The sequence below is a fragment of the Orycteropus afer genome, unplaced genomic scaffold (genome assembly GCF_000298275.1).
Source record: "Orycteropus afer afer isolate SDZICR_OR568_19922 unplaced genomic scaffold, OryAfe1.0 scaffold00134, whole genome shotgun sequence".
NCBI lineage: Eukaryota > Metazoa > Chordata > Mammalia > Tubulidentata > Orycteropodidae > Orycteropus > Orycteropus afer.
In genome coordinates this window covers 2844258-2856410 of record NW_006921721.1, presented here as the reverse complement: position 1 = coordinate 2856410, position 12153 = coordinate 2844258, and the positions used below count along the sequence as shown (strand labels likewise).

The 12153-nt window shown below is 41.4% G+C and overlaps 1 protein-coding gene across 1 annotated transcript in view; it reads left to right on the top strand.

The window, feature by feature from the left end:
- Nucleotides 1-6247, top strand: part of CUNH13orf42 (chromosome unknown C13orf42 homolog) — a 100870-nt gene extending 94623 nt beyond the window's left edge. Inside the window, exon 4 of the mRNA XM_042781571.1 lies at nucleotides 6073-6247. Coding sequence (XP_042637505.1) covers nucleotides 6073-6247 — 175 coding nt within the window. The remainder of the gene's footprint in view (nucleotides 1-6072) is intronic.
- The last annotated feature ends 5906 nt before the right edge of the window (nucleotides 6248-12153 follow it).

Genomic DNA, 12153 nt, shown 5'->3' with positions numbered 1-12153 from the left:
CCCCCTCTAGAGACGAACTTTTCAGCTTGAACTTGTCGGCTTCTACACGCTTGTGAGCCATTTACCTAAGATAAATCTCTCTCTCTCTCTCTCTCTCTCTAAATATATATATATACACTTTGCTGGTTTTTTGTGTTTCTCTATAGAACCCAATCCAACACAGAAACTCAAGGCTTGAATTTTTCTTCAGTTAGAAACGCTAAGTGTGTTCTTCCCTTTTGATTTTCTAGCTCCAGATCTTTGTACATTTCATTATAATAATTGTCTTTGTCTTCTTGAGCTGTTCTTCGAAATCTTCTGTTCAGCTTTTTTATCTTGTCCTTTCTTCCATTTGCTTTAGCTACTCTCCATTTACAAGCAAGTTTCAGAGTCTTACATCCATTTTGGTCTTTTCTTCCTTTCTTGTCTTTTTAATGACCTTTTGCTTTCTTTATGGATGATGTTGTTGATGTCATCACACAATTCCTCTGGTTTTCAGTCATTGGTGTTCAATACATCAAATATATTCTTTAGATGGTCTCTAAATTCAGATGAGATGTAATCAGGGTCATATTTTGGCTCTTGTGAACTTATGTTAATTTTATTCAGCTTCAAGTTGAACTTGCATAAGAGCAATTGATGGTCTGTTCCACAGTCAGCTCCTGGTCTTGTTTTGGCTGAAGATATTGAACTTCTTCCTCATTTCTTTCCATAGATGTAGTCGATCTAATTCCTGTGTATTCCATCTGGTGAAGTCCATGTGTATAGCCACCATTTATGTTGCTGAAAAAAGTATTTGCAATGAATAAGTCATTGGTCTTGCAAAATTCTATCATGTGATCTCCAGTGATATTTCTATCACCAGTGCTATATTTTCCAACTTCTTTGTTTCCAACTTTTGCATTCCAATCACCAATAATAACACATCTTGATTGCATGTTTGGTCAGTTTCAGACTGCAGAAGTTGATAAAAATCTTTAATTTCCTCTTCTTTAGCTTTGGTAGTTGGTGTGTAAATTTGAAAAATAGTAGTATTAACTGGTTTTCCTTGTACTTGTATGGATATTATCCTATCACTGACAGCATTGTACTTCTGGATAGATCTTGAAACATTTCAAGATCACATGTCTTTGTGACAATGAATACCACACCATTCCTCTTCAATTTGTCATTCTTGGCATAGTAGATCATATGGCTGCCTGATTCAAAATGGCCCAAACCAGTTCATTTCAGCTCAGTAATGCCTAGGGTATCAATCTTTATGTCCTCCATTTCATTTTTGACAACTTCCAATTTTCCTAGATTCATACCTTGTACATTCCATAGTCCGATTATTAATGGATGTTTACAGCTATTTCTTCTCATTTTGAGTTGTGCCACATCAGCACATGGAGATCCCCAAAGCTTTATTCCATCTGTGTAATTAAGGTCGACTCTACTTTTAGGAGGCAGCTCTTCCCCAGTTGTATTTTGGGTGCCTTCTGACCTGAGGGACTCATCTTCTGGCAATATATGAGACAATGTTTCCAGACTATTCGTATTTTCCAGTAATATATCAGACAGTGTTTCACTGCTATGCCACCTCCTGAAATAGACGAACATTGGCCAATTCTTTTTGCTACAGTGACTCTGTGTATTCCTTCTATCTTCTTTTGATGTTTCTTGAATCATAAGGTTTGCAATGGCCAATTCTTTGAGAAGTGCATAGCCCCTTCTTTCTTTGGAGTCTATCTTAGTCTGTAAGTTCTACTGAAACCTATCCAGCATTGGTGACCTTGGTGGTATTTGAAATACCGGGTGCATAGCCTCCAGCCTCACAGCAACATGCAAGCCACCACAATATAGCAAACTGACAGATGAGTGGTAGATTATAATCAATATATAACCTATATTTGATAAGTGTACTTTGCACTTTGCTTAAGTTACTTTGTGCTGTTGTAACAGAAAATACCACAAATGAGTGACTTTAACAAACAGGAGTTTATTCCTTTTTTTTGAAGCTAGAAGTCTGAGTTCAAAGTGCCAGGCTCTAAGGGTTGGGTGAAAGCTCCTTGACCTTGGGCTTCAGTTCTACCTCTTGCTTCCGGCCCACTGGAGCTAGAGGCGTATCTTCACTCGGGCAGCTGGTGGCTGCTGAAGCTATCAAGACCAAGGTGGGAAAATAAAATAACATAGTCCTAATATTACCAAACAACATGGCAGGCCATTAATTCAAGTCCAGGGGCAGTCCCAAGATCAGCAGGAATCATGGCAGGCTGTTAAATGAAAGCTCAGCTACATGCATGGTCCAAGTGTGCCATAAAGCTGCAGAGACCTTTCTCAAAACTTCCTCTCATATACAGGAAGCAGACCATATCCCTAAGGCAGCTACTCAGCTGCTCCAGTAGATTCCACCATGTAGCCAATTACCAGTCTCATCATGGGGAATAACTACATCCAGCTGCCCAGCCAAGATGACTCACAACCTTCAGTACCACACACTTGTTTTTTACAAATGTTTTTACTGTTCGTGGGATTTAATTATTGCATTTATTCCCTGAAAATATCATACTTGGTCCTTATGATTCTATTGTTGAATTTTTTTTTTTTTTTATTTTTAGATCTTTCTTATTTTCTTTTTCTTAGGAGCTCTGGTGGCATAGTGCCTAAGGTATTTGACTGATAACCAGAAGGCTGGTGGTTAAAACTCACGAGCCACTCCTCAGAAGGAAGATTGGGCAATCTACTTCTGTAGTGATATCACCTCGGTAACCCAAGGAGGGGTAGCTATGAGTTGGATCCGACTTGATGGCAGTGAGTTTGGTTTTGGTTTTTATGTATAGATGCAAGTATTTAATGCTCTTGCCATTCCATTTGGAGTCCTCTCTTAAGCAATACTTGCAAAACTGGTCTGGTGCTGTCAAATTCTCAGGGCTTCTTTTTGCTTGATGATGTCTTGATTTTCCCCTCAGTTGAGTGATAGTTTTGCTGGGTAAAGGATTCTTGTTTGGCAATTGTTTTCACTCAGTATTTTATATATGTTGCTCCATTGTCTTCTGACCTCTAGAGTTTCTGGGGAGAAATCCACACTGATTCTTATGAAAGACCCTTAGATTTTATATTGCATTTTTCTCTTGCTGCTTTCAAAATTCTCTCTTTGTATTTCATTTTCAAGAATTTTATTAAGATATGGCACAGAGTTGATCTTTTGTCTCTTCTGATTGGGGTTCATGTAAGTTCCTATATTTGTAGACTTGGTTCTCTGCTCAGGTCTGGAAAATTCTGTCTCATTATGTTTTTAAAATTTGTTTCTATGTCTTTATTGCTATATGGTGCTTTGGGATTCTAATACCTCTAGTGTTAGATTTCTTAATTGATTCCCATATTTTTTGGGGGAGGGGGTTGTTCAATTTTTTCTTTCCTCTTGGGCCTTGATAAATTTAATTACTTTTTCTTCTAGTTCATTTATTCTATATTCTGTCTGTTTAACTCTGTTGTTGAATGTTTCTTTTGCTTTTTCTAATTTAGTTGCTTTATTATTCAGTTCCAATAGTTGTCTCTCTCTCTCTCTCTGTTTTTAACTTCTTTGTTGTCTGTTATCTTTTTCTTCCATTTGTTTCCTGGTCTTCACTATGTTGTTTTTTGTGTGCTTTTTGCTTTCTTTAAATATATTTAGCATCATAGTCTGAAAATCATTAATTCCTTGCATTAGTTTGGCTCCACAGGAGAAATTTCCTCTTCTTCATGTTTTGCTTTGATTGATCCTTCTTGTCTTGTAATTTTGGGTACTTTACTATTTTTGTTGTTGTTGAACTTAGGCCATTTTCTTACTTTTTTTTCTTTAAATTTTGTATTCTGGTTTCTGTGGGAAATTTTTCTGATTGAACAGCAGCCAATGACGTAGCTGCCACCTGAAAGGCTGAGGCTCACACCCACCAACCGCTCCACAAGAGAAAGATGAGGCAGCCTGTCTCTGCAGAAACTGACAGACCTGGGGATCACACGAGGCTGCTCCCCTCTGTTCCCCAGGGTCTCTATGAGTCAGAATTAACCCAGTGCCAGTGGGCTTGAGATCTTCTCCTGAGGACCACTAGAGGGCACTCTTATCCTTAGCTTTTTCTCAGTTCTGACTCAGGATTTCTGGAAGTTTGATCTCTAAAAATCAGTAAGTGTGCCTGGGTGTGTGTGGGGGGTTTAGCTGGTTGTAGATGCTAAAGTGAGCAGTGGGGCTTGACTTCCTTGTGGCAAAGGTGGGGGGTCTCTATGTCTTTTCTTAATAGGTGTCCTTACACAGGCTCTTTCATGGTGTTGCCATGTCTCGCTGTGAGCGAGAAGCCAGTAATTTGTCTCTGTGTTGCTGTCTGTCCAAAGAAGTCCCCACACGCTGCTGCCCTTGTCCTTCTTTCCAGCGCTAGTGCCCATTCAGCTTGAGCCTCAGAGACAGTCAACTGCACTCTCTCACAGTGCCATAATCTCTCTTTACCTCCATCTAATTGTGCCACCTGCAAACTCCCATAGACAATTTGTGCTGCCTTAAAAATAAAAAAAAAATTGAGGGCGCTCTGAGGGTAAAGTGGTTAAAGCATTCGGCTGCTAACCGAAGGGTCAATGACTTGAACCCACCAGATGCCTTGTGGGAGAAAGATGAGATAGTCTGTTTCTGTGAAGACTTCTAGCCTTGGAAACCCTGTGGGACAGTTCTACTCTGTCCTATAGAGTCACTGTGAGTCAGAATTAACTCGATGGCAGTGGATTGGTTTTTCTTTCTTTCTTTTTTTTTTTTTAAGGGCTACAGCTTCCTCAGATCATCCTTTCTGTATTCCCTGCTTGGAATGTTGCCCAGCTCTGTCCCAAAATGGCTGCCATGAGTGAAGCTTCCTGTTAATGTTGTTGTTGTTGTTGTTATGTGCCATTGAGTTGGACCAGACTCATAGCGACCCCTCCTTGGGTTTCCAAAGCAGTATCACTACGGAAGTAGGTTATTAGCAGATAGGATCTCCCAGCTTCTATGCCTACCCTGCTCCTCCTCCTCCCTGCTTCTGGACTCACTGCGACTCTCCAACACCTCAGCTGCCATGTGGAGTTCTGAGATCTCAGTCTGTACTTTTTTTTTTACATTGTTTAGTGGGCTTGTTGCTTGGGAGTAAATGGGAGTATCTACTCACTTGTTCTTGCTCTGCCCCCTTTGTGCTCCAGATTTTTCATAAGAGTTTGGAGTACAAGAGGGAATAGCACCAACATGGAACCAACATCAAATTAATTGGAGGCCACTGACTTAAAAAGCCATTGACCATTCTCTGGACGGAAAACTTTGGCTGGGACCTTTCACAGGAGAAGGGCTGGTCAAGACTCATCAATCCCTGTTTTCCTCTGTTTTTACAAAAGTTGTCCAACTCTGATGGATTCAGGATGTTTTCTAAATAACATTTTCCTCCCATAATAATTGTAGTTTTAGTGCTGCTGTAAGACAAATACTACAAATGGGTGGCTTTAATGAACAGAAATTTCTTTTCTCACTGTTATGGAGGCTTAGAGTCCAAATTTATGGCATTGGCTCTAGTGGAAAGCTCTTTCTCTTGGCTCTGGAGGAAGATCCTGTTTCAGCTTCTGTAACCCTGATGTTCCTCAGTGTCTTGGCAATCTCTACTTGGCATCTATCTTTCCCCCATTTATGCTTGCTGTCTTTGTGCTTAATTTGTTCTTTTTCTATCTCAAAAGTGAATAGGTTTAAGACTCACCCTACGTTGATATGGCTTCATAAACATAATAAAGAAAATCTTATTTTCAGATGGGACTACATCTATAGGTAGAGAGGTTAGGATCCCAATATATATTTTTTGGGGTACAATTCAATCCTTAACAATGATAGACCATGTACTGGACATCTTACAACTAGATGCCATCTCCCATCCCTCCCCTTGAAGGCCAGCCCAATGTCCACTTAAGGTCTGCCCACAGCCCCCGTAGCACTGCTGCTTAGTCTTCCACCAGGCCCAGGCCAGAGGGAACATTCTGATGGTCTGCACAGAATGGTGGCAATCAGAGCATGCTTCCTTCCCTCTGTGCTACCATCAAAGCTGGACTTAAACCCTCTGCCTTCTTCCTCCCTTCCAGCCTGGGGAGCTCCAGACAGATCCTCTTCAACTTCTCAGGAGAAGACGTGGAATGGGATGCTGAGCTCTTTGCCCTGGAGCCACTGGTGTCTCCGGGGGAGGACTGCTACGAGACAGAGAGTCCCAAAGGCCAGTGGCTACTGAGGGAAAGACTCTGGGAGCGAACTGTGCCCTGAGTGCATCTGGGACCCTGACCTTTCTCAGGGTGGGTGCCAGAGAAGGGGTCTGCTTTCTGTACAAAATAAGGTGTGTGGAAGAGTTAAAAGGGCAAATTGTAACAAAGCAAACCCATCATCACACTGCCTGCTGATACTCAGTTAGTGCCAAACAAATGTGTGGCGTTCCAGAAGGTTGGCCTTAGGAGCTCTGATTTCCCTGTGTGAGTGGGTTCTCACAGCTTGCTTGGACTTCAAAACACAAGGAATGTAGGGGCTTGTGGAGGGTTGTCTAGGCCCACTTTACTGGCCTCACTTGGCCTGTCCCTAGGTTCTAGTTTTCCCATGTGTCTAAGTGGCTGCTAGTTTTGGGATCAGTATAGGAAATGAATCCACCATGGATGTTTGGGTCAAAGTTTTCAAAGAGGCAACTCCTTTCCCATAGAGCCCAGAAACACTGTGGTTATGTACTGAACCAGCAGTAACCAGTTACCATGGGGTTAACTCCAATCCTGCTGACCTCATGTGTGTCAGAACAGAACTGGGCTCTATGTGGGTTTTAGAGGTTAAGTTTTCAGAAGTAGATCATCAGGCATTTCTTTTTAGGTACTCAGGATGGACTCAAACCTCCAAGCTTTTGGTTAGCAGCCAAGTGTGTTAAATGCACCATGAGGTTGCCTTGTTTGGTGCAGAACATAGTTGAAAAATAGGCCCCTTTTGCCTGAACCCTTTGCACAGTTTTTGGATTAGACTAAAGAGGAGGCTGGTGCCTTGTCAGGGAGTTGGGCACGGGGCTGTATCAGAGCCCTGCCTCCAGACCACTCACTCTTCCTCACAGCCCAAGAACTCAGCTCCACTTTCCACAGGCAACTGACTGACTGCGGAAAGAGTGAAATGGGGTGATTCTTCTTTCTCTACTTCTCAGCCAGTCAGTCTTTGAAGGAACCACACAACTGATCCACGGCACTCTATTCTTCTCCCTTCCCCAGAGTAAGAGAGCAACCAGAATCAGTAAGTCCTTTTAGTTTAGAAAGGATTTGTATATTTGAGGAACTAATCTGAATCATAATTGCATTTTTAATATATCGTTTGCATTTTTAGCATTTTTGCATATAGCTGTTCCCACTGGAGTTTGAGAACCGCTGGTTTGGAGAATACACTTCACTCTGTTCATTCTCTCCTATTTCTCCTGGTGTTTTCTTGTAAAATAGTTACCTAGGAGGTACACAATCATGAATATATGAGTGCCAGTGCGGATAAGGGAAAGAGAGAGAGTAGGAAAAACTAACAATGGAAATTAAGCCAACGATGCTCTAGGCTGAGGTCATTTTGAATAAAGTTCCACAACTTTCTCTTCTGCCAGGATTATATGATGATATTCTTATTGTTCAGATTTTTAGAAAGAATCTTTTATTATGTGAATTTCACAATCTGAGTCTAACTATTCATAACTCCTATGAGAAAAAAAAAATCAATTAACAGTTCTGTAGCATTTTTACAAATTTTATGTCAACAAAATTTTCAAAATGAAAACAAACTGGAAATGTTGTAATACTTCTCTTAATTATTTATTGTGTGCCAACACCAATGTGTGGGAGGTTCCTTTTATTTTGTTGCTTACACTAACTCCAATATAACTAAAAGCTTGACTCAAAAATAAATGTTTGGGAGATTTGTTTTATAAACTGCATTAAAGTATTTCAACTTAACATCACCATGGCTCTTTCTTTTCTTTAAACTGGTCTTGTTTGAAGCCCCACATATGAAAATTCACTACTGGGATAAATTCAGGACAAACATCTCTTTACCATTCTTCTTATCAAACTATAGTACATCACAGATTGACTGTGACATTATGTGTCAAAGACACTGTGAACATTTTGCTTTAACAGCTAAGAAAAAAATAAACAGGGAACAGAGGGTGTTTAGAGCATCTATTGTGGGAAATGAAGCTGTGTTTTTACTTCATGTTATGTATGTTTTTGTCTCTGATGAGACTGTATACAGACTGCCTGAAATGAAAATCCGATGATTCAGAAATGTATGACACTGGCTTGTCTTTTGGGATAATTTTAACTCTTTGAAATTGGTAATTAACACCAGACTTTGGAATCTGTCTGATGAATCTTGGATGATATCTCTTGAGCTCTGAAGTAAATCAACAAACCTAATCTAAATCAAAGAAAAATTGACAATAAAAGTCAATTCAGTAAAATCAGCTGATTCAACCGATTCTTTCCTCCTTACATGGGCCTTTTACTCAACTTGGGAGCTCTGGTAGCATAGTGCCTAAAGCACTTGACTGCTAACCAGAAGGCTGGCAATTCAAACCCACCAGCCACTCCTCATAAGGAAGGCTGGGCAATCTACTTCTGTAGTGATACTGCCTTGGAAACCCAAAGAGGGGTCTCTATGAGTTGGGTCCGACTTGATGGCACATAACAACAACAACAATTCAACTTAATCAGTAGGTTATTGCAACACCAATTTAGCAGTTCTAGCTTTCCCAGACCTATCTCAGTTTTGATATATGAAAACCTACCTATCCCTGGATGGAATGTAAAAAAGAGAGAGAGAGAGAGAGAGAACATATGAATACCTGGCATTTGGTTTGTTTTTTAGCCTTTGGTTTCTAAATCCTGGCACAAAATGTCTTATCTTTTCTGGAGGAAGTTGCAGTGAGTGCTTTTAGTTTGATTTGAATTGTGCATACCCTACCTTTTGCCTGGTTGCTAAGCAACTGAGAACATGGCTGCCAGGACAGACATAGTAGGGGTTCCTGGTGCCCATTCTTAGACATATAGCCCAGGATGGTTCCACTATTAGACTGCATTCCCCTCATCATTGGTGGCATTCACACAATATATTAATTTACTGTTGTCACTGTAACAACTTAGATACCATGAACTTAGGGGCTTAAAACAACATGAATTGATTCTCTTACAATTTTGAAGGTCAGAATTCCAAGATAAATCTTACTGGGCTAAAGTCAAGGAATTGGCAGAGCTGGCTTCTTCTGGATGCTTTGAGGGAAGCCTCTTGCAATCTTAGCTCATGGCCCCTTCTTTGCATCATTTCAACCATTTCCTTCCAGCATCACATCTCCAACCACTCACTCTGATATCCTGCCTCCCTGTTATAAAGATTTTTGTGATTTTACTGGGCCCATCAGATAATCCAAGATAATCTCAATATCCTTAATGTAATCATATCTGCAAAGTCCCCTTTGCTGTATAAAGTAAAATTTGCTTTATTTTGCAAGTTTGTCATGTAGACATCTTTGGAAGGCCATCATTCAGCCTACCATACTCAGTATCACAAAATGTCCCTATTGTTATGAACTGAGCCCAAGTTTCTTCTTAAGCTTAATTATAACTGCCCAATACCTATGGCTAACTCTGTTTTAGCTGTCATTTACAAATTCCTTTGGTTCTAGCTACAACACTGTAATTTGGTTAAAATGAAATTCTGTCTCATATGACAGGTTCCTATTTCTGAAAGACTTTTCAACTCTACAAAATTCCCAAGTGGAGTTTTACAGATGAGGAATGGACAGCAGTTGCTCATAAGCATCACTGCTGGCCGATGTGGTGCTTTCCTCCAATCAATCATCAAGTCTTTATTAAGCAACTGTGAAGGGCCAAGCAAAATAGTAGAAGACATGATTTCAGCTGGGGATTCAAAGGCAGAACATAGGATGAACACAGGTGAAATCGATTTACTGCTCATGGAGTGTCTTCAGCACAGAGGAGTTTCATGGAGAGGGCCCACTTAGCTTGATGCATTAGGAACTCCAGGGCAGAGGTGGAGCCTTAAAGACAGCTTTAGATTTCAGCAGAGGATTGCTGAAGGCTGCTGTCCTGCAACAAGGGATAACATGCAAAAGGACAGTATTCAGAAGAGCCACAGAAAGTGTGGTGAATGGAAAGGCCAGCATTTCTATTGAACAGCCATGGAAAATCAGATTGGATAGACTGGGGTAGCCAACAAGAGTATAGAAGTGATCCGTAGGTTAAAGAACCAAGCTGTTCTCAAGTCTGGAGCTGGTAAGTGGCGGCATGGAAGCAGAGTCTCCAGAAAGTGGAGTATACTAATGAGGAGAGTGGGTGGAAGCCCAGTTGCAGTGCCTGAAATGTTGCAGGGTTGAAGCTGTCCAAGCTGCCCAGGTTCTCCAAATGGAGAATCTTAAGGCCTTGGCCTTACTCTTGCCTAGCTCCTCTTCTCCCTCATTCTTCTATCCTCTTTTGGTTTTTCTCCTCCTCAGAACATTGTGCTCACCCCTAAATCTGGACAGATTTGACCACATTCAGCTTCTATGGTGTGTCTGTCCATGGCTATATGGCTTATAGGCATTCTCTGGTGAAATCTACTTCTCGCTACTTTAGGTACCTACCCCATCATCCAATTGTGTGTGCCCAGGACCCTCCAGCTCTTTGTCAAGTCTCAGTCTGCCTGGCTCTCCTTGAAAGGGGCAGAAGATTATAGTGGGGGTAAGGGGAGGGTTTGGACAGAGACACTTGGTAAATTGATTCACATGGTCATCGAGGTTGACCTCATAGTCCATGGAGGATGCGAAAGCCTGCTGGACATTCTCTTCAAGAACTACCAATGCTTGTTGATCCATTTATTCATTGTATCTCAGCCCTGTGCTGGTGTATGGTGGGGAAAAAAACAGAGGCCCTCTCCTTACTGGGCCCTCAGTCTAATGAGAGAGGCAGACGTGAATTGAAGGATTGCTCCAGTATATGTGAATCACAGGTGTGCTGGAAAGGAGGCTCATGGTGTCACTGAGTTACAGCACTGGACTCTGAGCTAGCTGGGGTGTGATGGGCCTTGGGGAGGGCTTTCTAGATTCCTCATGGCATCATTTGTTGCGTTCAAATGCCACCTCCTCAGAGAAGCCTTTCCTGGCCACCATATCTAAGCCACCACTGCTCTTCATTCCCACCTTGCTCTAATTTTCTTCATTGGGTTTCTCATTATCTAACATAGGATCATACACACACACACACACACACACACACGTGTCTGTGTCCCATTAGATTGTAAGCTCCATGAGGGTAGGGAATTAACCTGTTCTGTTCATGACTCTATTGCCAGTGCCTAGAATGGTGCCTCCACCAATAATGATTTGCTGACTGATTGACTGATTGATTATATAGATGAATGAAGTGACAGTTAAAGCTGAGATGTGATGGGAGAACAGAAAGCATCAAGATGAAAAGGGTTGAGGGCATATCCTGGGCAAAGGATTTATGCTGGAGTGAGTATGGCATATTTGAGGGAGTTCAAAGATGGCATTCATTTACTTATAAGATAGTTATTGAGCACCCATTTATTTCTCAGGCACAGTTCAAGGCCAATGTGACAAGATCCTTGTCTTCAGAGCTTATATGTTTGGGTAGAGAGCTGTACAGACAATAAGCAAATATACATAAGTATGTATAATACGGTGCCAGGTAATGATAGATGTTTTGAAGAACAATAGAGAAAGAGAATGGAGAGGTGGAAGACCAAGGGAAGAACTGCCTAGGCAAAGGGAGGGGGCACATGATGGCATCAGGAAAACTGGAGGGCTCAGTGATGAATGTGCTGGGGGGCCATTGGTGGGTTCTGAGACTAACACTACCCAGTTTAATTTTTAGAAGAAGATTCTGGCTGTTGGGTGAGAATTTGATTAGGGGGCAAAAGGAAAAGTTAGAGACCAGTTGGGCGGCTCTGCGTTGGTTCTGGCAGGAGAAGATGGTGGGTTGGACCAAGATGGGTGAAATGGAGGTGATCTAGGAGAACTGGATTTAGGATAAATTCTAAAGTAAAACTTAGAGGCATTTAGGTGCTCTGTGAACTAGGTATGGAGGTAGGGGAAACTCCCCGGGTTTTAGCCTGAACAGCTAGGAACTGAGATTCCATTTACTGACCTAAGTATA